Source organism: Mastomys coucha, unplaced genomic scaffold, assembly GCF_008632895.1.
Source record: "Mastomys coucha isolate ucsf_1 unplaced genomic scaffold, UCSF_Mcou_1 pScaffold3, whole genome shotgun sequence".
In the NCBI taxonomy this organism is placed as follows: domain Eukaryota; kingdom Metazoa; phylum Chordata; class Mammalia; order Rodentia; family Muridae; genus Mastomys; species Mastomys coucha.
The window spans coordinates 11,091,999-11,116,536 of NW_022196909.1; the positions used below are offsets into that span (position 1 = coordinate 11,091,999).

Here is a 24,538-nt window from a genome sequence, read left to right on the forward strand (position 1 = left end):
GTGCCTCACCACCTCAAGGCTTCTCCTACCGACTCCAAATTCCAGATACTTCTTTCTCCCTCTAGGTATCCCCTAGATAGGCTCTCTGTAGCCCTGGGGCAAGGTCCTCTTGTTGTAGGACCACTCAGTGGCCACTGCCCTCGCTGTTCACCCACCTCAGATGACCGTGACCTACAATCCCAAAGATGTTCCCTGGCACGGCACCCATGAGGTCTTCTGGAGTCAGTGAGCAACTGTGAGTCCCTGCTACCTCCCTAATCAGATCTCGGCTCTGGCACACAGGACTAACCCTGATTGGGACCACCCCTTCTGGTCTCTTCCTTCCCTAGTATGTGGTCATGCAGCCTACACACACACACACACACACACACACACACACACACCCCTGCTACCTCTCCTCAGGGCCTTGGTCCCTGTGTGACTTCGTGCCTGGAATCTCTCCTTTTCCCTTTCCCATATTTACAGCTTCCTATTTGACCCCTAGGTATACCTCCCAGCACCCTGACTTTAGGGCAGTGAACTCACCTGGGGCCTTGTCAAAGGCATGCTTGCCCCTAATCTATGCCCACTCTAACAGCTGAAGTGCCGTGGCTAGGGAAAATCAGAGGCCCCTGTTGGACATGATTGTGAGTATCAGATGGGAGACATCTTTCAGAATCCTTTAGCTAGTCATCCTCAGCTGCCAGGGTCACCGGAAATGAGGGTGGGGTGCTAAGAAACTGCCACAGCCAACAGGACCCTAGGGAGTCACTATGAGACGAGACAGGTCCTGACTGAGACCTTATGCCAGAATGAGGATACACGGCACATGCCAAGGTAACTTGGGCTAATTCTACTTCCTCATATGTACCATCATGGGCTCACCGCATGAAGTAAATACTCCACATGTGTGTTAGACATAACGGAGGGACCTTCCCAAGGGACCTGGGGAAACTTTCTGCACTGTCTTATACGTGTTTCTACGAACCAAAACCATCGCTAAAATAAAGTTTACTTTCATAAATTGTCTCTAAGAGAATTTTGAAGCCAAACCTGAGGGTCCTTGTCTGTAATCCCAGCAATCGGATGGTTAAGGCAGGAGGATCAGGATTTCATGGCTAACCTGGGCTACAAGAGGCCCAGTCTCAAAAATAAAACAAAGTTAGAGACAGTGTATGTATGGCTCAGGACAACTTTTGGGAATCAGTTCTCTCTTCCCACCCACCGTGGGATTCTGGGAGTGAATTCAGGTCATCATGCACGGTAGCAAGTGACTTTACCCACTGAGCCATTTCGCCACCTCTAATTATTTCTTTATGTATTATGTGTGTTATATGAGTTCCTGTGTGTGCACGTGTGTGTGCATCCTTGGGGAGGCCTGGGGATCGCGTTAGGTGTCTTCCTTAGTCACTCTCTACCTTGTGTTTTGAGAGAGGGATTCTCACTGAACCTAGAGATTACCTCCACAGCTCAGGGTTTACAGGAACCGCCAACCCCTGGTTTTTACTGGGTGTTCTGGATCCGAACTCAGGTCTTCCTGGGTTTGCAGCAAGTGCTTTACTGGCTGACCCATCTCTCTGGCCTGTCGTCTCAATTTTTTTAAAAAGCTGAGTTCCAGCTGGTGATCCACTCTGTCAGGGGAGGAACTCTCCATTGCCCTCAACTGAGTGTCATTGCCCTCATCTGTGAATGGGGTCCCCACAGCACCTACCATATGTGTGGTTAGCATATGAAGGACTTAGGCGAGGATCCGTATTGAATATGCTTATATTATTGCAAATTGAAGGACTTCAACCACAAGCAGCTTACAAATGACTTGGGGTCCTTCTGTCCTTGGACTAATCAAGAGAAGCCTCTTGCACTTAATTCTCAACTCTTCCCACTCACGATCCCGCATACCCTCGACTCCCATCACCTAGGGAAGAGAAAGCTCTCTTGGGAGGGTCCCTGAAGAGCGGACCTAGAGTTCCATAGCCTATTTATTCTGCCTTGCAGAACCTGCTGCGGCGCCGAGGAGGCTGAGGCTGCAGTGCGCCGCCTAGCGGCACCCGCGAGCTTGGCCAGTGCTGGAGATGCCACATCCAAGCTGCCAGCTGCTCTTTCAGGGGAGCCCCAAAGGCTGCTTGTTGTTGTGAAATAGGTAGCTGTTACTCAGCTAGATCAGAGTATATATGCATAGTCCTTTTAGTCCTGAGAAGTGGCGATTATTTCATTTTTACAACGGAGGGGACTGATGCCGGGAAAGGGTAGGTAAGATCTCTCACTCAGCAAGCAGAATAAGAGGAACAGCAGGGAGTTGGGATGTGGGCAGTGGTTTGGGCGGGGACTCGAGGCCCGCATCCATCAGCTGGCATCCACCTTCCAGTCCTACATGCTGTCTTGTTAAGAGTGGTCCGGTCCCCGAAGCATCTGCAGCCTCCATTAAGGGTCAACACTAGCCCAAGCTTTCAAAGCAGTTGTGCCCCGACAAAGGCTTCCCTGCCTCCAGTTCTAAACACTCCCCACTCCCGACACAGCCCCTCAAATCCCCGAATAAGCCTCCAAGACATGCAGGTAGAGCGTTGGGACTCCTTCTCATGGGCATTGTAGGCTTTGGATCAACAACAGCCTCTCTTTTTTCTCTCACCTCATAATGCATCTGACTCTGTGCAGGAAACTGTATTGACATGCCCCGGGAAATAGGAAAAAATGCAGGCCAACCTAGCTTGTTCTTGCTTAACTAGAAGCAGCGCCCCACACCCTGACTGTCAGGGCACAGGGTATGATGTCGCTTCTGGAAAGTTCTATACAACTTCTCCACTGTGTTACCCCTAGGGCTGTGGGGCCTTACACATGGGAGGGAAGTGGTTATTGCCAGGTAATGGCCAAAGATGAGGTTCCCTGAACTAAAGGGGGGCTAGCTGCAGGTGGCTGGAAAACGCATCTCCCTGAGATTTAACACAGGCAGGGCCAGGGGGCTATGGGAGATTCCTTCAAAGGGCTGACCCTAATTCTAAAAAAAATAAACAAAAAAACAAAAACAAAAACAAAAACAAAAACAGGCTTCTGTGAGCAGATGTTAAGGCTGGAGAGATTGGACGATGGAGAAAGACTGGGCAGCCAAAAGGTCAGACAGTCGTGAAAGAATAGGAATCCTTTTAACAAGATTTATTTATTTTATGTGTATGAGTGTTCTATCCGCACGTACACCTGTGTGCCAGAAGGGGGCACCAGATATCATCATCGATGATCGTGAACCACAATGTGGTTGCTGGAAATTAAACCTAAGACCTCTGGGAAAAAGATAGTGTTCTTAACTGCTGAACCATCTCCCCAGCCCATGAATCTGTTTTTTTTTTTTTTTTTTTTTTTTTTTTTTTTTTTTTTTATCTAGTTTCCACTGTTATAGTGTGCATGTGTGTGTGTGTGTGTGTGTGTGTGTGTGTGTAGTGTAACTGAATTAAAAACCGTAGTTGACAGTAAAAGTGCAGAGCCCCAAGGAAGCCCTGATGACCTCCGACTGGCTATTCTAAATACAGAGACATTCACAGAGATAGCTAGAGCCCGGAGGCAATGGCGCAAGGGTTAGAGTGGCCACCTTAAGAGAGCTGCGTGATGCTTTTATTTGTGAGTTAATTAGAATAAAGTCGACTTTGCTTTTTTTTGAAGCAGACAGAGCTTCCAGACTGAAGGGTGGATCAGGGCTAGGTAGGAAGAAGGGAAATGCTTGTTATTCCTACACTCCTTTCTCCTCAGAAAAACCCTCAATAACCCCCCAGCAGGGGATGAGCCTGCAGCATCTACTGAGCTCTCAGGCACAGCAACCTGGACCTCGTTGGCTGGATCTCGGTCTGAACATGGGATGTGAGCGTTGGTACCCAGGCACCCATGTGTGTTTCCTGCCAGTCTTTAAATATCCAAATAACCTGTTTACCTTTCCAGTCAGATGTCTCTCTGTGTGTGTGTGTGTGTGTGTGTGTGTGTGTGTGTGCCTGGAGCTATGCTTGGGGTTTTTCATCTCACGGGCTTTAGTCTGTGGGTGTTTTTCTAGGTGGGTGCCTGTTTGTACACAGCGTGTTTCAGGAAAGGTCATCTTGCACCTGTGTGTCTCTCTTGTGTGTTTACTTACATGTTCCTTTGCAGGTATGTGTAACTGTCCCAGGGGTGTGTTAGAGAGCTGCATGCTTGCGGTCTGGAATGGGTGGAACAGGCTGGGCGTGCTCAGCCACTACTCCTGCTCATGCTGTTCCAGGCCAGGCTAAAAATAGCCCGTTTACCTTTGCCCACAGAAACCAAAGTCCTGCCTGGGGTGTTCACTCCACCCGGATTCATCCTCCTGGGCCTGGGTGGCCAGCCATCATGTGGGGGTGTCGCCAATAGCCACAGCCTCCTATAAGTCTCCAGTCTTCATTTTGTAGAGTTGGGATAGAGGGGGTGTCCAGAAATCCTGGTTTCATTGCCTCCCTCTCCCCCAAACACAGCTAGGATGGGTCTTTTTGCTTCTCTGCCCTCACACCACCAGCAACTATGGCTCCCAAACCCTGTCTTCTCCAATCTAGGAACGATTTAGGAATCCTAGGCTCTTCTGGATACCTCCCACCCTCCCAGCGGACTTCAAAGATCTCTTCCTGAAGAAGATGGTTGTTCAGATCTACAAAGAGAAAAAGCTTTCAAGGTCAGCCTGTAAGGGCTAGGGGGCAGCAGGGAGATGGTTGGTATCTGTCAGCTCCTCAAAGCCAATCTAGGGAATTTCGGGGGAGACCTGAAGCGATGCTCCCACCCCATCCAAGGTCTCACTAAGTAGCCCTGGTCTCAAACTCACCAAGACTGTCCTGCTTCTGCCTCCTGAGTTCTGGCATTACAGGTGCTGGCCACCATACTCGCCTAGAGGGTTTTTCCCCCTATCCACTTCCCACCTTCAGTCAGAGCTTGGACCAATGGCTTTACATCTCTATGCCCCACTTCTCTGTAAAAGAGCAGATATGGGCCGGGCAGTGGTGGCGCACGCCTCTAATCCCAGCATTTGGGAGGTGGAGGAAGACGGTTTTCAGAGTTCGAGGCCAGCCTGGTCTACAGAGTGAGTTCCAGGACAGCCAGGGCTACACAGAGAAACCCTGTCTCGAAAAACAAAAACAAAAACAACAAAACAAAAAAAAGAGCCTTGGGAACGGACACAACAATTTGTGCCCCCACTTTCTTCCTATTCCCCACATTCCGCTCCTCAATCTCTTATGAGACAGCTAACATCATTATTCCCAGTTTCACAGGCGACAGTGACGGAGACAGAGAAGCAGCTCCTTCAAGGTCACGCGCTTAAGGAGCAGAACCAAGTTTATACACTGAGCCAAACACAGCAAGCAACAGGCCCCTCCCTATACACGTCCTTTTATCAATAGGACTGGTTCACAGTATCCTAGGATGAGCCATCCTTCCGGATCCAAAGAGTTCTTCTGCCCTGGGTCCTGGAGAAAAATGGAGCCAATCACGATCCTAACTCATGCCCAAATATCCACAGCTGGAACTCCCCACCTACATCTCCCCCCCGCCCCCACTCCCAACCAGGACTTGAGTGTTTGACATTTTTTTTTCTTAAACACCCTCCACTCCCTTTTTGAGACCGAATCAAAAGCGAAAGCTGATTCACGCCCAAGCTAAGAAGTGCACGAATGTTTATTTCCTTTATTTTTCGAAAGAAAATCGGGTAGACTCCCGGCCGCTTTCAGCGGACCGGTTTTCCAGTGCTTCGGTTCCCGCGTTCTTCAAGGATCCCCTCCGATAAGGCCCCAGCTCGGCCGCGCCTACACAGCCATAGGGTACCCCCCCTCGCTGGGCCCCGTGGCTCCGCCCCCGCCCTCCAGGCCCCGCCTCCTACCGCGTGAGGCCCCGCCCCGGCCCGCTGACTCTAGGGCGAGCGCGCGGCGGCGGCGCTTGGTATTGTGGCCGGCAGCAGGGGCGGGCGAGGGCGCCGAGTCGCGGGGAGCGGCGGGGCGCGGAGGGGAAGCACACACCCCACTCGGACAGACTTCGCGGCGCGGCCGCTGCGAGCGCCGCTGAGCGCACTCCACCGGGATCGCACAACTTCGGAGCAGGGCGCGGACGGCGCTCGCAGCGGGAGAGCGCGGAAAGGGCGCCCCGGAGCCGGGATCCCCGGCGGCGTTCCGACTCCCGGAGCGCTCCGAGTCGCCGGCCGCCTGCCGGCGCTGCGTGGTTGCCGCTGCGCCCACGGAGGGCACGGGCTGGCGCTGCCGGGCGCCTGCGAGGACGGCGAGGCGGCGAAGGCGAAGGCGAAGGCGGCGAGGCTGGGGACCGGGAAAGAACCCCGAGGGAGAGGCGCCCGGGCCGGGCGACAGGAGCATGAGGGCCCGGAGCGGGGTGCGGAGCGCGCTGCTGCTGGCGCTGCTGCTGTGCTGGGATCCCACCCCGAGCCTAGCAGGTAAGTGCGAGAGGGAGTGAGACACAGGGATGCGGTCCTGGTGCGTCCCGGCGTCCAACTGCAAGTTCGGGTGGTTTCTTGGCGGAGTCCCTGCGCTCCGAGAACGCAGTGGACGCGCCCGGGTTCAAAGGCAGTTCCGGTGCCCCGGAGAGGGGGACGATGCGTGGGCCACCTGGGGATGCCACGTAAGCTCGGAGCTCTCCCTACTCGTGCCTCCAAGGGAGAGTTGCTTCCGGTGGAATGGGGTCTGGTTCACTTCCAAATGACCCCTGGTTGCCACGGAAAAACTGTCGCTGCCAGGGCCAGGTGTGTGTTCGCTGCGGTTCTCCTGCAACTTAAGACTGAATACACGCGCCCGCGGGCTGCACGCGCAGCATTCTGAGGGTCACGGAGAGAGAGGGAGAGGAGAGCAGGAGACTGCGGAACCCTGGAGGCGCTTCTTCCCCTCGGCCTTTGGGGAGCCGAGGCCCCGAAGGCTTTAGCTATTGAAGGGGGAGGGGCCGAGTCCTGTACGCCCCGCTCTCCGGAGGTGCGATGCGGGCGGGTGCGGAAAAGGTTTTGTGGTTGGTGGATTGTTTGGGGGTGGGGGGTAAGTGTTGGCAGAGAGTGGAGGGGAATGTGAGGTGTCTCCCGTCGACTTTGCCTATTTTCAATAGGTTATTGGCATTCTCACTGTCCGGGGTTTAGACCAGGTGAGCTCGCCTCTGCCCTGCACCTGGTACCCAGTAAAGATGCTCTAAGGGTTTGGCGGACTCCTAAGTTTATAAAACTCCCCATTTCTACCCTCTCTCACCGCGCATGGGGAAGTGTCTTGCTGGCTCTGTAGTGGCTCGGCTAGGCTGCGTCTTCCTTAGAAGTATACAGGCGCACCTTTCTGGTACCCAAGCAGGTGAACTGCCGTGAAGGTGAATCGACTCCCGGGAGCTGATGTGGGGGCTGGAGGGCCACCCTAGAAAAGACCTCCCTGAACAAAGGCTGAGAACGGGGGTGGGGGGGAGAAACTGGCAGAAAGTGCTTGAGTTGACGCACCTCTCCCCACCCCACCACCCTCAGTGATGATGGCATCCGCTCTCTCTTCCTCCCCAACTCTCTGGAACGAACAATTCCCACGGCCGGAGCTCGCTTTTAGCACCCCCCCCCTCCACTTTTTACTTCTCCCCAAGCCTTGTGCTGTAAAAGTTACAACACTCAAATCATTTGATCCGAGTTAATTATGATTTGGGCAGACTCGGGTATTTAAAGCGGTGTTTTGAAGTTGGAAGGTAATGATGGAGAAGGGGAGGAGACACGCTAAAACGACCAGCCTTGTTTTAAAGGGTGCACTTAGGTGTGGGATGGCCCCGATTGGGCGTTAGTTTCTGTTTAAGAGTATCTGGGGGTGATTGGAGGGTAGAGTGAAGTCTTTGGAATTAGCACGTGGGCCAGGTTGCATTTTGGGAAACGTTTTTTTTCTCCCATATTTATCAGCAGGGTAATGGAATAGATACCACGGTTACTGGGGGTGGGGCTCCATTTGGAGAAAAAAATAGGACTGCTGGGCCCGGAGTTCTCTGGTTGGGTGGGCTGGGCTAGGAGTGCCTGCATTTCCTGCTCAACAAAGCATTCAGCCCCCATCTACCCCGGAAGAAACCCCAGGCCCGGGGCTTTGATGGATTTGGGTATGAACGGTGCCCAGTCAGAAATGGTCTCTAATACCCAGCTTTGATTTCTCACCAGTGAGCAGAAGCGGTGTTGGAATTGTGTTCATTACAGAGCATGGCAGGGGCCTCCTACCCACTAGTCTGGAGAAGGGCCAGCTGCTGGGTTCTGCCTGCAGCCTTCCTTTGGCCAGAATGTGCTGCCCTTAGGAACCTACCTTCTGGAGGGAGAGAGCATGCCTCTTGCTCCCACACAGCCTGGTTTCCCCAGCGCCCACAGGCTCGAAGCATCTTTCCACTCCAGTGCTCTTTGGGTTTTCCCAGCGACTCCCTCCTGTTCCCATTTCACTGATGGGGAAAAGCGAGGCCAGAGCTCAGGCTTTCCCCACATCTTGTCTTCTTCACACCGATTTCGGACCCCGGGCTCCTTTACATTAGCTAGGCCAACTTCGACTACGGGGTTGGGGTGTGGGGGGGCTGTCCTTCGGCACCCTTCCACCTGGCCGTGTTGAGGTCTGTTCCTGAGGCAGGAGAGATTGATTACTGGGAAGGCTCCAAAGAAAGCACAGGTATATCCCTCCTTTCCTCTGAGAATCTGGTAGTCAACTCCTTGAGAGTGCTTGCTGACTTTTGCTGGGCAGTGGTGGCGCACGCCTTTAATCCCAGCACTTGGGTGGCAGAGGCAGGCGGATTTCTGAGTTCGAGGCCAGCCTGGTCTACAGAGTGAGTTCCAGGACAGCCAGGGCTACACAGAGAAACCCTGTCTCGAAAAACAAAAACAAAAAGAGAGAGAGAGAGAGAGAGAGAGAGAGAGAGAGAGAGAGAGAGAGAGAGCGCTGACTTTTTGTTTTGTTTCTTACCAAACCAGACCCCTAGAATCGCAGACCAGTGAGTGACTGGCCGGGAGAGGCTACTTCAAAGGCACCGGGTGGCCCTGGGAGCTTCCTTCTACCCCACCCCACTCTTTGCAGCCCTTCCAAGGCCTCTGGCTGGGACGGTTGAGCCGGAGTTGAGAGCTCTTGATCTGTCTTTTAAAGGTGCAATTAAAGAGGGAGTTTTCCTAGTGTCTGAGCTGGTGCCTCTCGGGGTGGCTTCGGTTGGTGCCTCGGCTCCCTCGGCACTGCAGTGAGCACCCATCTTGCTTAAACAAATGGAAATTCAAGTGTCTTAATGGGCCTTCTCATTAACTCTGAAGTACTACTGCTGGGGAAAGATTTCTCCTGGAATCTCTCTGCTCAGGGTCCATCCCCTCCCCCTACACAATGGGGAATTCCACAGGACCTGACAAGTACAACCCCCACCCCCACCCCCACCCGTTTTTAACTGCTGGAGCTTTGGGGAAAAGTGTTTGGAGTTGCCCCAAGGTCACAGTAGAGCTCAGCAGAGACAGGATTCGAACTCGGGTCCAAGGGCCTGCCTTGTTTCAGCCTCCTTCATCCCTCCACCCTCACCCTCATCCAGTGGCCTCCCTGGGGTCAAGATGCTGAGTGGGGCTGAGGTGCCACCTAAATTGGGCACTTAAGGTAGAATCCTTTGGGCAGTTGGATGTCACTGGACTTGTAGCAAGAATGGGGAGAGAAGGTTGACTGCGGCACAGAAATCCTGCTCAACAGAACACAGCCGGACCAAGGGTTGGGCATGGAGGGGCTCCAAGACCAGGTAGATGCTTGCAAATGACAGCACTGGCAGTAGCAAAACATAGGTTCCTCGGCTAGGCTCCATGGCCTGCTGAGTCACATGGCCACCTTTTACAGGGTCGCATTCGTTTGTAGAGCTGGGGACCCAACTGTCTCTGCCGGTTTGCTTATGGAGTCCTTTAGGCGAAAGGCACCATGACCCCATTCTCGTCGATCAGGGCTAGTATGAGGTTTGGGTGCCCCAGCATCCTTTCCCTGCGTCACCCCAATGTCTAGGGTGGCTATGGGCTGCCCTGGACTTTGGGGGACAAGCAGGGTGAGCTGTGTCCCTTCTATCCCAGGTGTTTGGGTAGCAAGGTTGGTGATTCTGAATGACCAGTATTTCGCCCCCCACCTCCCAGGGCTGGCCCGCCACAGTACCATCCCTAGGACTCCTGGAGTAGGGTTTTAGATAGTAAGGAGGCAAACTCAAGTCTGTAAGAAAGGAGCAAGGGGCTGGGTACTGGGCTGCGAGTTGAGGTTGGTGGCCATGGGCCCAGAGAAACTGCTGCTTAGGCAGATGGCCTCCAGGGGGAAGGGAGAGGCCGCTGCCAGGCCTGATCTGGCTCCTCTGCTGGCATCCTTCTCCTCCGCCTCTCCACCAGCTTCCTAAACAGCTTCCACAAATGGAGTCATTAAAGCTGTGAAGGCAGAATGAACCCAAACAAGTGCGGGCTGTGCTTCCCTGCCATTCCCCCCCACCCCCAAAGGAAATTTAGAATACCATAATGAGAATCATTCAGGAAAAAAAAAAAAAAGCATGTGTCCGAAAGCACTGAGAACCCTGCTCCCCTCCCGATTGGCTGGGTCCTGAAATCTGGGCTGGAGCGCCACCTCCTGCCCTTTTGGATCCTGTACGGGCACGGCGCCCGCCCGGGAAGGGGGCTCCTCCCCCCCCCCCCACCCCCGGTACCTGGGCCATTTTGGTGAGCCAGGGCAATAAGTGAGCCCCTCCTAAAGCCTTTTGGGAGAAGACTGGCACCCCGAAGCCGGCTGCCGGCTGTTCCCAGGGAGCTCGTTGACAAGCCAAATGTGGATCGCAGGATCTGGAGGCTGTGGGTCGGAACGGAACTCCGCTGCAGCCCGCGGGCAGACAAGCCCAGACTGAGCTCCCTAAGCCACAGGTCCCCACCCCCCACGCGCCTTCCTCTGGCTCCTAGGCTTCCCGAGGCTAATGGCAGGGAAAACATTTGCCGAAGTGCAGACATAAATCAGCTGTCTACCCCCTCCCTCCTTTTGTGTCGTTTTCCCCTCCCGAAGCTCCGGGCTTCTAGGAGCTCCTGTTTTTCCCCTTCTCTACAAAGCCGCCTGATTAGCATCTCCAGAGCTTGGGGGTTGGATTCAGTTCAGTCACCTGGTGTCACCGAGTACCAACCACCCTCCACCAAAACCCTCCTCCTCCTCCTCTTCCTTGTGCCCGCCTTGATCCTTTCTCCCTACCTCGTCTAAATCGATGTGGGTCTGCCCAGTCCTCGCAACTTAACAGTGCTGCCTAACCACTGAGCGCTATGTCCCGCTCCTTTCCGACCCCTCCCCCCCATTCTCAGCTCCCCCAAGATGCCCCCAGCACATCACAACTTCCCCGGCTCCAGCAAGGCGGACCTGTGTGTGGGGTGTGAGATTGTGAGCTGAGGAGTGTTTGTGAGAATGTGCGGTGGGAGGGTGGCAGAGGCAGGGAGGGGGTGGGAGGGATTGCTATTTTGCTCTTAGGTGTGTGTGAGTGTGTGTGGGGTGTGTGTACGAGCGGCTGTGTGGATGTTTGAGCATGTGGAGGTGTGCAGTGTCATATATAGGTGTGGTGTGTTTTGTTTGGGTAAACCTAGGTGTGTGTAATGATTCATGAAAGGCCTGGGAAGCTCCATCCATTGTATCTTGTTGGGGACCTGTCATTTGCCCTGCAGAGCTAGAGAAGCCCTCCAGCTATCTTGCTGTGCGCAGGGTCTGGCCTAAGTGCCAGAACCTGTGGTTGGGAAGACTGGGACCAGGAAGCTGAAGGTGAAGTGTTGGGCCCTAGAGGGATCAAGAAAGGTTATTCATAGTCCAGGAGCAAGGCCTGTTGATCCAGGAAGCTGAGACTAGTGTCCTGTGCCCCTCCCCCAGCCTCAGCTCACACAGAGCGTGGTTGAGAGGTGTGTGTGGGGGGGTATGACGTGAAGACTTACCCTCCCACCCGACTAGCTCCTGTAGCCCATCTCTCTCAGGGAGGTCTCTGAAGTTTTCTGGGGGAAGGGCTTGCAGAGCTTAAAGGAAGGGTTCTCTGCGTCTTGGGAGGTGTGTCTGGGCTTGGTCATAGGTGTACCGCAGGGTCACGCGTAATGCAGTGCTTCTCCCATTCCTCTTACTGCTGCCTTGGTAGAAGGAGGGCACCCTGCCCTTCCCGTCTGTGCCCATGCTGAGGACTGCCAACATTCTGCTCTTACTTAGATGAGATGTTGTATTTGAGGAGACTCACACCCCAGCTCATGTGCATAGCACTTCATAGTTTGCAGAAACCCTTCTCTGTGTGGGACTCATCGTGCCTGCGAGAACCCCATTTGGGAGGTAGATGCACTCCTGGAAAGCTGAAGAGGCACGCTGGGCCCAGATCAGTCACCGAGGCCCTAACTCTGGCTCCCAGAGAAAGAGGTCACGGCCTATAGTGCACCCGGATGTCTATTCCATAAATGCAAAATGGCTCCTAAAGTCTTGGGTGCTATGGGAAGACAACAGAGGTGGGCAACAGCAGAAAAATCCTAAAAGCCTGGAAGCTTCCTAGAGGTGGTGATGATCCGGATCTCCACCCCTGCCCACTTCCCCGCATCCAGGTCTGGGAAGCCTTAAGGATGCCTCTCCCTGTGCCTCTGGCTCAAGGTAGAACCTAGGGCTGGGCTTGAGATGGAAAGGTTTCTTACATCGCGGGCTCTCTGTGTCTCTTAGAAATGGGTGGAGCCTAGCAAGTGGGGGTGGAATCCTGTTGGGCCCTTAGGGAAGAGTTCCCTGCTTGCTGTCCTCACTCCTAAGCCCCGGTGGTCTTCATATACCTCCTCTGATATCTTCTCTGCAGGGGCCAGTCCCTAGGGCCTTAGCTGCTGGGCAGGGTCCCTGGCATGGCCAGTTGGGATTCTGAGAAGGCTAACATAGTGTCCCTCCCCATGCTCCACCCCCACCCCAAGTGTCATTTACTGGCTTGCTTTAACCTCTGTGCCTCAGTCCCCTCGTCTCTGAGATAAGAGGTTGTGATGTCCTCATAGAATTGTTCTGAGATCATATGAGCTGGTATACCGGAAGTAAGGAGGACTTATGCGGAGTGCCGAGCATGTAGAGGACCCTCATACTGTTAGCAAGCTCAGAAAGAGAAGGGGGGGTCTGGAGAACCTCAGGGCTTGGAGGCCCAGCCCCTCTGGGCCTTGAACTTGAGACTGAGTCGTACTGTTTATTCCTCTGCTGTATGACCCTGGGCGATCTCCTTTCTCTCTCTGGGTCAGGGTTGACTGCTTTCTCCTCCCTGTCTGGGTTCAGAGTCTAGGAGAGGTAGAAGGTAGATCTTTAAGGGCTGTGGGGTTTTCTAGCTCGCAGTTAGCAGCAGACAGAGCTACCAACGACCCAGAACCACTTCACTTCATTTTCGTTTATAGAGGCCCGTCCGGAAAGTCGATTTATTGACAGGGATGCCCATGTGTGCATTATGCAGCCCTAGGTCTCTGTGTCTGTCTCTGTCTCTGTCTCTCTCTCTCCCTCTCTCTCTCTTTCCTGCTTGCCTGCCTATAAATATAAATTACCTTCTAGGACTTAAGTTCACTTTCCCTGCTCCATAAGCATCTCTTGCCTCAAAGACTGAGAGCCCCGGGTACTAGGGGTTTTAGGAGACTGAAGCAAAGAAGGAAGGAACCCGCAGAGGCTTAAGGGGTCTATGGTGGTTCTAACAGGACAGACAGACAGCCTGACTCTGACTCCGCCCTGTTCCCTTTTAGGAGTAAGGGAAGCTGATTTCAGGTAGAGGTGAGGATTCCTAACACACACTGGTCATAGGAACTCCAGCCCAGACATACACTTGATACCGGTCACACCATCATCATTACCGCCAGGATTAGAAACAACAGGAAATGTGTGTTGGGGGCCTGGGGTCAAGAAAGGCTTCCTGGAGGAGGGGAGGGTGGCTCTTGAGTATCCCTCACAGGATCATCCCTTTGGGCCATGGAGTGGAGGGAATGCCTGGAGGAGTTGTTCCTGGGTGGGGATGGAGAGAAAGAGACATTCACAATCCCACAAGGAAGATTTATGTCTGACTCAGAAGATTTCTGGAGCCTAAGGTCTCTGCTCAGCATTGAGCAAAGAGCCCACGGCTTAGGAGCCTAAAGGATGTAATTTGGTCCCATTCCTGGGCTGAGTAGTTAGCCTCTTGGTGCAACTTAGTTCCCTGGTGAGCCACGTGACAGACTCTGACCCCAGTTGGGGGTCCTCTGAAGTCCTTTGCCTCCTCTTTTTGGGAACTGCTACTCCTTTGGGCCGAGCTCTGGTGTGTGAGTGGAGGATGGGCCATGTTCTGTGTGATTCTGTGGGAGAACAAGGGACAGAGCCCCTGGTGCCAGCGTCCCTCCTGGGGGGAGAGCTGGAAGACAGGGTGGCAGGAAAGAGGCCCGCTTTTCTGCTTCTGGTGGCCACTCTGCTGCCTGGTAGCTCAGAGGCATCTCCAGCTCTGATCACCACCCACTAGTCAGGCAATCCCCCAGAGGCCCTGTGCGGCGCCCGGGAGGCATTCGGGAGGCATTACTGGCGTCAAAAGATGAAGCCGAAGCAAAGTGGCTGGTAATGCTATCAGGCGCCCGGCTGCCCCAACCCCGGGGCCTCGGCACCTAACGCGAGACGCAGAGCTTATGAGAAGTTGGATCAGATATGCCAGGGAAGTTGTTCCAAGTCCCCTGCAAGTCATTTGGTAACACAGAAGGGCAGAGGCAGAGCCAGCAGTGACCAGAGGTGTCCCAGGGCCACCTGTGTCCCTTTTCCTTGTCGAGGGGATGGGTTGAAGTGACCAGGAGATAGCAAATGGGAACAGGGCTGTCAGCAGTGACATGGGTCAGTGTGTGATCAGAAGGGATGGGAGAGTCTGATACGTCCTAGGACCGGCAGTGTCAGATGTGAGGGAGCTGCAAAGTGAGACAGAAACTGTGCAGGCGCCACTGGCCAGGAGGGAGCTCTGACCGGTGCCTGTCTGCCTGGATGAGTAACCAGAGAGTAGGAGGTGCCTGGCCCTGTCTGAGTCTCTTCTCACTAAGTGCTTACCAAAAGCAGGCACAGTAAGTGCTAAGTACTAGGTGGTGGTGGGCCCTAGGGTGAGAAAGAATTTGTTCCATAAGTCTAATAAAGCCACAAGGAATTAATGACGTTCGCGTCTAGGTGTCCTGGTCCCTGCTGGGTGGGTAGCGGAGAGCAGACTAGACACATAGTAGGCTGTCAAAATGCTTGCATTTGGTCAGGCATAGTGACACACACCTGTAACCCTAGGGCTCTGGAAGCAGAAGTAGGAGTATCATAAGTTCAGGGCCAGTGTGGTGCACAGAACCAGTTCCAGGCCACCGTCTCTCAAAAAAATAAAGCTGTATCCGATTTGCATGCCCAAGCCCATTGATCACTGTTTGGCTGCACAGAGTGGCCCTTGCATGGACATTGGCTCTGCAGCCTGCAGCAGGTGCAGACGAAGCAGCGTGTGGGGAGGCCCAAGGCCAGGGGCTGAATCCAGGCCCAGCCCTCCACAGCAACTGCCCCTAACTTCTTGGCGGTGGTGATGGAGGAGCCTCAGGAGGAGCATAGCAGATTTGGCTGCAGGGTCAGGCTGCTCGCGGCCACCCGTGGCGCATCCCGCACTAATATTCAAGAGCATTCCTAGGAGATAAATATCCCCAGGCCCTTGGCTGAGGCAGCAAGATGCCTGGCTCAGCTACCAGTCTCACAGCTGGGTACCCACTGGCCCTTGCCAGGAGTCACAAGCTGATCTGAACTCCTGTCTGGCAGCTTAAACAGCCAGGGCTGCTGGACGCATTGACCCCTGCTGCAAATTTCATCTGGCCTCACATTTCCTGGCTTGCCAATTTGACTTGGTCTGGTCTTCCCTCCCTCCTCTCCTCTTCTCCCTCTCCCCTCCCTTCCCCTCTGGCCTCCCCCCCCCCCCCCCCCCCCCCCCCCCCCCCCCCACACACACACAGAGGAACAGCCAGGAAAAAAACCTGGAGAGAAACTGGAAGCCCGGTTCTAATCTCAGTCTCAACTCGGATCTGCTGGGTTAGTGTTAGGCAGCCTGTTTCCCTCTCCTTCCTCTAATCAAATAAGCAGGGTCCACCCTGGAATCAGAAAACACAGGTTCAAGTCCTGGCTCCATCGCTAGGTGCAGTTCCCTGAGCCTGGGACGCTCCTGTCTTAGAGTGGTCGACCTGAGTGGTTGTTGATTGGGAAGGGAGAGTGGGATAGACAGGGTCATTGAAGGGAGAAGCCTACCCATAAGTCCCCTCTCCCCTTTCTTCTTCCTAGAGAGTGCAGCCCGACAGGGCTATACTGGACCTAGGGTGGACGGGGTCATTCTAGAGGGGTTCTTGGAGCCGTCTTGGATAGGGCTCCATGAAGTCATTCATAGATAGATCCCAGGGGTTATCAATGGGGAAGCCTATATCATGGGAAGAATCTCAAAGACCAAGTCTCTGTGTGTCCCAGGGATAACAGACCCTCCAGGACTCTTGTTCAACCCACCAGGAAAAGAAACAAAGAAAGAAGGCAGGTGGTGGTGACCAATGCCTTTAATCCTAGCACTTGGGAGGCAGAGGCAGGTGGATTTCTGAGTTCGAGACCAGCCTGGTCTACGGAGTGAGTTCCAGGACAGCCAGGGCTGTACAGAGAAACCCTGTCTCGGAAAACCAAAAAATAAAATAAAATAGGATTGAATAAATAAATAAATAAAAAGAAACAAAGAAAGGAACAAACCAAAAACTTGAGTTGGGCAAAGCCAAACAAGCAAACAGCTCCGCACCTTGCAGAGGCCCCTGTTTTGGAAACTGTTGTCTGAACTCTCGGAGGCTGTGACCCAGGGATCGCGCTGCCCAAAAAGTGGAGCAGCGAGAGAGACACCGTGTTCCCTTCTTACACGGCTGGAACCTGCTTGCTGGTGACTGAGTGGTCCTGGCTTCTCTTCGGCCTGGCTGGGCCATGAGTACTGAATGACGAATGTTTGGGCCACTTTCCACACCTCTCCATGCCCCCATGCCCTGGCATGTGCCCTATGCTCACGAGCAGAGGAGACCGGGTGCCATGTCAGGACAGGTTAGTGTCAGCTCCGGCTTGGCTGGCACGTGAGCCGGCGTACCATCTGCTATGCCCGGTGGAAGTTACATAAGCCTCTGCCGGCCACCCGTTCTTAGAAAACGGGCAGGCCAGCCTGAGCAGTGTGTTCCCTTCTGGTCCGCCATGAACAGGCCAAGCCAATCTCAGGCTGTCCAGAGCCAGAGAGAGAGAGACAGAGACACACAGAGAGAGAGAGATAGAGAGAGAGACAGAGAGACAGAGACAGAGACAGGTCAGAGCAGAGAAAATTGGAAGGATACATGATGAAGGTTCTGCAGTGTGGACTCCCTGAGATGTGCAAAGTGCCTGCTGACTGCATACCAGGCTGCTGAACACCACCTTACCACCCCACTGCTGAGCCTCTGTGTGTGTGTGTGTGTGTGTGTGTGTGAGAGAGAGAGAGGCAGAGACAGAGACAGACAGACAGACACACACACACACACACACACACACACACACACACAGAGCGCCTTCCCCTTCTCTAGTTCCTGGGGTCAACCTGCTTTCTACCTTGGGTCAGATGCGAAGTATTTCTAAGTGGTTCTGCGTCTCTGACAAAGAATGCATTTCCTTTAGGGGCTCTGGAATCACCCAGATTCTTCAGTTGCCAGCAGGCCTGCTTTTGGCTAGGTGGATATACCGTTTGCCCCGTTTCCTGTCTGAGATGTGGGAATAGCGAAGCCTGCTTTCCAACAGCCCACAAAGAACTGAGTCAGATCATTCCTATGGAGCTTGGAGGAGATGGTCCATGGTTGTGCTTGCGATCACTGTCCAGTTCTATTTTCTTTTGTTTTGTTTTAATGTGTGTCTGGTGTGTGTGTGTGTGTGTGTGTGTGTGTGTGTGTGTGTGTGTGTGAGTGCGCACGCATGCATGTTCCCAACTGCAACATGCAAGTGTGTGTGTATGCATGTGGAGGCCAGGGGAAGATGGTGGATGTTTAACAATTACTTGTAGAGTAGTGGATGCCGACTGGACAGAAGGACTTGGGGCTGTCCTCAAGTGCAGACTTTCCACCCTGTGACTGGGTCTGGGTAGAGACAGGAGGAAGGATGACGCACTTCCAAAGATGGGCCCAGCGTCTAGGCAGCCCTTGGCCATTTAAGGATGGCCAGGGGAAGCATGTTTACGAGGGTGCGGTAGCCACAGGAGTATGCCAGCATCATCCAGGAGATATGGGGCTGAACAGCCTCCAGGTATCCGTAGAGCGGGAACTGGGAAGCCAGTGGGCACTGGAGCCAACGACTGGAAAAGCATACTCAAGCCTGAGAACCTTGCTTGGCGGTCACTGAGTGTTTATAACACCGAGATGGTGCAATCCACCCTGACCTGGATCCTGTGGCCTTGCAGAGGGAGGGGTTGGGCTGAGAGTCTGCCTCTTCTAAGAGGGCCACTGGCAGAGTGGGGTAGGTCAGGCTCCCTGCTTTCCACCATGGGTCCCGAACCAGAACGCTTGCCTACTGCCAGGACACTGCTGGAAAAGGAAACCAAGCAAAATCCCTGGGTGCTGGGGCTCTGAGTCTCATGTTGCTCCCCCCACCCCCGCAGCCATCCTTCCCAAGGCTTTTTCTAGAGAATTCTTGTGTTTAGGAATAGAAGGAAGTGCCCTCAGATCTTTTTAGGGATGATAAACAGCAGTCTCACCACAGAGCACATGAGGGTGGGTGACCTCTAGACTTGAGTAAGCCAGTGCGAGAATCACATCCTGCTGGACACCTCCCAAGGCTTGTGTCTTCACGCACTTTATATACTGTATGTATTCCTGTGTGTGAAGCTGACATGTGTGGGGAGACCAGAGGACAGTCTGGGGTATTGTTCCTAGGGATTATCCATCTCTTTTGGTTTTCGAGACAGGGTTTCTCTGTGAAGCCCTGGCTGTCCTGGAACTCACTCTGTAAACCAGGCTGGCCTCGAACTCAAAAATCTGCCTGCCTCTGCCTCTCAAGTGCTGGGATTAAAGGCATGCGCCCCGACTACCCAGCTATCCATCTCTTTTTGAGACAGGGTCTCTAACTGGTGTGGAATTCACTTAGTAGACCTCTAAGTCATCTACTTCTAGCAATCAGCCTGTCTCTGCCTCCCCAGTGCTGGGATGCAAGTGTGTTCCACTATGCCTGCCTTTTTTATGTGAGTTTTGGAGGTTAAACTCAAGGCAAATATTTCCTGATTGAGCAGGACTCTGAGCTCAGAGAGGGAAGCCGCTGGTTGCAAGTGTCCAGAAGAGCCAGGGCCACACAGGCTGGTTTCCAGACCTTCCCAAAGGTAGAATCAGGGACGACTCTCCACAAGCCAATTGCCTCGCTAGAAACTGATTTCACTTGTCAGTCCACTGACTGACCAGTGACCTAGCCTGCTTTTCCTGAGCAGGGACAACTGAAGACGCCCAGCTGCCCTCTCCCTGGGTACATGGGTCAGCCACTCCAACCTATGTCCTATTTTCTTTCTTGATGTAACTGAGGGGTGGATGGTGGGACCTATGTTCCCTATAGGTGAGATTCCAGATCCCATCAGACTTCAAACTCCATAGCCTTATCTGGTACTATTCTGTCTGGGCTTTGGTGGTTTTGGTATCGTGAGAGAGAAAGCCATCCCACCTTCACAAACTGGGGGAGCCGTGGAGGTGCCCTGGGTGTGTCTCGGGCTTGTCCCATGGCCAGAACGAGCTATTTACTCAGAGAGCAACTGGGTGACAGAGACTTGGTATGGGTTTGGTGCAATGGGTGGTTGGTTGATGTTGACAACTTCGAGAGGGCAGCGGGGTCATTGTCCCCACACCCCTTCAAGGCAGAGATGCCACATCTAAGCAGTATACTTCTGAGACTCAGTTTCCCTACCTGTTAGGTGGAGGATTAGCTTAGTAGACTCAAGTCCCTTCCTTCCTTTTATAGAACACTTTCCAAGGTCTCCTGTAGAATTTCCTGAAGGGTAGAGAGAAAGTGTTAATGTCCATTGGCCTCATATGGCTAGCCACCGTCCGAACAGGGCCGGGAATCACCATGGGTGCCCTGTAAATGTAAGGGATGTTGGCAGAAGCATGGATTCCATAGCTCATGGAGAAGAGCCCTCGATTCCAGTGTGGAGCACTGGAACCCGGAGCTTGACCAGACTGACACCTTTTTGTCCTGTGTCAGCCCAGATTGCCCCCCCCCCCCCGCTTCCCCCACCTCCTTAGAAAGCTTCTTAACAGCCTGTCCGTCCGTCAGCACTTGCCACCACCTGGAGTTCTCATGTGTGTGTACACAGCTCTCTGGTTTATCTGGCTTCTCACTACACAAGGGAATGTCCCAGTGCCCAGAACAGTGTTCCCAACACAGAGTAGGCCTCAGTGAACATTTGCTCACTAAATGTGTCATCGAAGCAGCTGCTAGAGTTTGCCGGAGGAGTTCACACACCTGCCGTTCTCCACCCAGGCCTGCAGATCTAGGTCTGGCTTAGACCTTGGGTCTTTGCAAGGCTCCCCATGATCTTAGTCTGTATTCCCCCAACCATAGCTGTACAGTGGGCACACAGATCTGTTCAGAGATTCCAGCCACAGTGGCTGTAGGCTGGGACCTGGGTGCTGGGATTTCAGCTCCTTTGTCAGTTCTGTCTGCAAAGAGGCCAGGGGGCTGGGATGAGGTATACTCTGGGCCCTCAAGTCCCACCTACATTTTACCTTTCTGCAGATGCCTTGTGACCTTATGGCATTCTTTTGTCCCACAGAGCAAACAGTTCCCTGGTGAGGTAGCCTCGCCAAACCCTATTAGGAAACTGGTATCCTGTCTGTCTCCCCCAATTAAATGGCAAAGTGCTGTCCAGGGCCCTGCTGCCCCTCTGCCCGGTGCCTCAGAAATACCGATGGCTCTGCCCCCCCCACCCCCGGCAGAGCCAGCACCTCCATTTTTCTGGCAAGACGGCTGAGCTGTGTTGGAACCTGTCTCTTCTCCCCCGATAGCACACAGTTTAAATAAGATCTTCATTTACCAGAAGTTCACACCACAGCTCATGTGTTATATGAGAAGCAGCAATCTCACGTTTGTCGGGAGAATGCTGTTCAGGGACGAGGTTGGGGTGGCGGGAGGGGTGGGGGGGAGCATCAGAGAGTATGTGAGGAAGGAGGTACTCATGGAATCCGACGGAGCTGGCAGCCAAGCCCCAGCACTGGCAGTGCCAGGCTCCTCTTGGCTCAGCGTGGGGCTGCTGGGGGAGGTGCCACGGCTCTGTGAGCTGACCTCAGGCTGCTGGAAGGCTCAGAGCCGGATGGGCACATGATGTCACCACCACTTCCGCCTGTTGGCACTCCCAGCAATGCACTGGGTCATTTACACGTCTTCGGTCTGTTAAGAAGAGACTCTGGGTGAGGATTTATTGGTTGCTTCTGCCTCCCTTAGAAGTCTTTGTTAAGAACCTAATAAGGAAGGCACTTGGTGACTATAGACAGACATAAGCCCCCACCCTGAGTCTCTCCTCTGCACATCCCCGGGCCGCAGAGAAGTGAATAAGCAAATTCTGAGTTGCAGGGTGTCCTCCAGCCAGGGTAAGGGGTGGGCAGCATGACCCTGCTTGTGCAGAAGGGGAAACTGAGGCAGTGGGAGTTTGAGCACCTTGGAGGCAAGGCTGCAGTCTTGCACCTGGATCCTCTGGGCTGACAGGCAGGTTGCTACTGCGTTTCTGAATGTGGCTGGAGTTTTCTTTTTCTCTTCCAGAGCATTGGTTTAATACAATGACACGGATGCTCTATGACCTTGAGGTAGGATGGTGCCTCAGTTTCCCCCAAAGTAAGCCAAGAACTGGCTTTGGCTGATGCTCTATGACCTTGAGGTAGGATGGTGCCTCAGTTTCCCCCCAAAGTAAACCAAGAACTGGTTTCGGCTGTCTTTCGGGAAAGCGAGGCCCTTCAACTTTTCCTTGAAGGTTTCCAAATATATGTCACACTAAGGAGATGGGGCGGGGAAGAGGGTCCTGCGGTCACCTCTCAGGGTCCGCGGTCTAGGCTGATGCACCTGTAATAAATATCGAGCTGACAGTTGTTCAGCCGCATCCCCAACCTCTGAATAAATAAAAAGCTGCTTAGAATAACAGCCCCGGAAAATGCTGGGTGTTCCTGCTTGCTCTCAGTTTCCCTTCCACTGGCCAAACCTGTTTGCCTGGATGCCCACCCACTCCTATTGTCTTCCCTCCCCCTCTGGCTCCTCAGGCCTCTGTCCATCACTTCAGCTCCAAGGGCAGCCACTGCCTGACCTGGCTTTTTGTTCATAGCTCTGTAGTTTGTCCAAGGCTCCTTCATCAGCCGCTAATCGGGGCCAGCTCTGCAGCTGACAGCCGAGGGACAGACCAGCCAGGCCCTCCTGGGGCAGAGGGTGGGGCACAGACCCGATGCCCTCTGGTTCAGTCTTCAGAAGCTTGCTGGCATTTCCCTCTGTGGCTCCGTCCCTGTGATATGAACCAGCTACTGGCCCTGGCAGAGGTCATCAGGAAGTTAAAACCAGGGCCCCCAGGTGGCCCCCAGGATGGCCCAGAGCACATGGGCCACCATTTATTTGATGTTCTGTGAATGTTGTGTATAAGCTAACTGTGCCTCCTAGCTTTCTCATTACAGGTAGTTCAGGTTCTCAGGAGCTGTTAAGGTCCCCGTGTGGAGCCATGGATTGTTAGAGCTGGAAAGCCCATTTTATAGCTAAGGATACTGAAGCCTCGGTCAGTGAGAGCTTTAGACTTCTGTTCAAAGTTCACAGTGGCAGATCCTGGGTTTGAACAGGGACAGTGCCCACACCAGAAATGTGCCTTCCACACGAGCCTGAGGTTTCGCTGAGAGTGTCCTGGGGGGGTCATAGTGTTCCTCCTGCGGCCTTCTTGGGGCTGCTGGGGAGTCCTGTATTTGTGTGGTCTTTTCTTCTAGGTCGGGGTGGGGGGGTGGGGGCACATGAGTGTCCTAGAATTTGGGTTAGAACTTGCATGGGGTTTCTAGGGTGCAGGAGCACAGCTAGCCAGGGGACCCAGCTGGTCTTGTGACTCAGACAGCCCTGCCAGGTAAGGATTGCTAGGTCTGGTTGTCCTTGGGAATCCTGGTCCCTCTCCCTTCTCGGTTGGGGGAGGTGAGAGTTTAGAGCGGGACTGGGGGGCGGGGGTAGGGCTGCGGCTCCAGGATGTGGCATCTAGTCCTTTCCGGGTAGGTTGCACTCCTCCCTGTCTGGGCCAGAAAGTCCTCTCCCCCCATGTTTGTCCCCTAGGACCCATCCTGGGGGTCCATCCTGGGTCCCCTCTGCCTTCCCAGGCTCAGCTGCAGAAGCGGCCTCCTCCAGGCCTCTTGCACCAGTGTGTTGCCTCTGACATTCCGCTCCAGCAGATAAGGATCCTGTCTGGCGCCTGGGTGCATTTCTCCTCCTCCTTTCCAAATCTGTCCCCTGATTATCTGCAGACAGCCCCTCTCCAGGGGGCCACCAGGGACTGGGCTGAGAGCTCAGAGCGAGATCAGCGGTGGAACCAGTTAACAGCCACCACCATCCTCCCCCCTCCTCCCAGCCCCTCACCCATCTCTGTCTTTGCTAAGCTCCACAGGGGGTTTAGCCCCAAGCTAAGGACTGGTTTCCTAAGGGTAGGACTGACTAGCTCTCGCCGAGAGAAGCAAGTGTGGTAAACTGGAGGCTGGGCTAGAATTGGCCAAGATGGGGACTGAGGGTGGAGTCACTTCTGTGGTCCAGCACGCCTCAGCCCTAGGCCTGGAGAGTGCCCAGAGGGGATGTGGTAGAGATTGCAGCCAGCCAGCCAGACAATCCACATCCTGTGGGAGCAGCTGGCCTGGGAAGGGCTCTGGACACTTTGGGACGGAGAAAGGGAGTGCCAGAGAGCTCCCAGAGCCCAGCAAGAGACTCTGGGGAGTGGTCTCCCTGGCTTCTGGCTCTCCCAGCCTTTGAACCCCATCCCCTGCCTCCAGAGCTTCTGGCTTCACAGGCAGTCTACCCAGAGGATGGCCCATTCAGCCCCAGAAGGGATCACCAAACCCTGTGGCGAGCCAGCAAGTCTGGTCTGCTCTTTTCCAGGAACCGCATCCCAAGCCCTGCCTCACTGGGAGGTGGGAGCCCTGTGTTCTGGCTCACCGGCTTTCTTTGTCAGTTACAACCTCTGTGATTTTGGGGGCAAGTTCCTTTTGGTCTGTGGATCTCCTATTTCTGCCCTTAACTGAGGGTGTCCTCTGGTAGGAGCAGGAGGGAACAGGCCCCACTTTTCCTGACTCTTCTCATCTTCTCAGCGTGCTTAGAAGGGACACCCGTAATTATGAAGCCAGCCCATGATACAGCTCAGGCCAGGAACCCCCAGTACAGGGCAGAGCCTATGAAGAGCAAACAAAAGGCCTTCTTCTCACCTAGCACTCTCTGCCTGTGCAGGCTTTCCCAAGACTCCGTACCTTCCCCGCCCCCAACCTCCCCGCTAGCCCCTCCCCAGCCTCTAAAACCCCCGCTGGGGAGGCAGGGAAGGAAAGCTCAGCGAGATCATCTTTATAGCTTCCTGGACCTGGAGGCCCTGAAGGCTGAGAATCTGGCGGTCTTGGTTG

At 54.1% G+C, this 24,538-nt stretch overlaps 1 protein-coding gene across 2 annotated transcripts in view; it reads left to right on the forward strand.

Moving 5' to 3' along the window:
- The first annotated feature begins 5,889 nt into the window (after positions 1–5,889).
- Unc5b (unc-5 netrin receptor B) overlaps positions 5,890–24,538 on the forward strand; it is a 71,161-nt gene continuing 52,512 nt past the window's right edge. Inside the window, exon 1 of one of the 2 annotated variants that reach the window (XM_031347245.1) lies at positions 5,890–6,391. In XM_031347245.1, coding sequence (XP_031203105.1) covers positions 6,313–6,391 — 79 coding nt within the window. In that variant the 5' untranslated portion in view covers positions 5,890–6,312. The remainder of the gene's footprint in view (positions 6,392–24,538) is intronic. The other variant, XM_031347247.1, reaches the window with a different exon arrangement.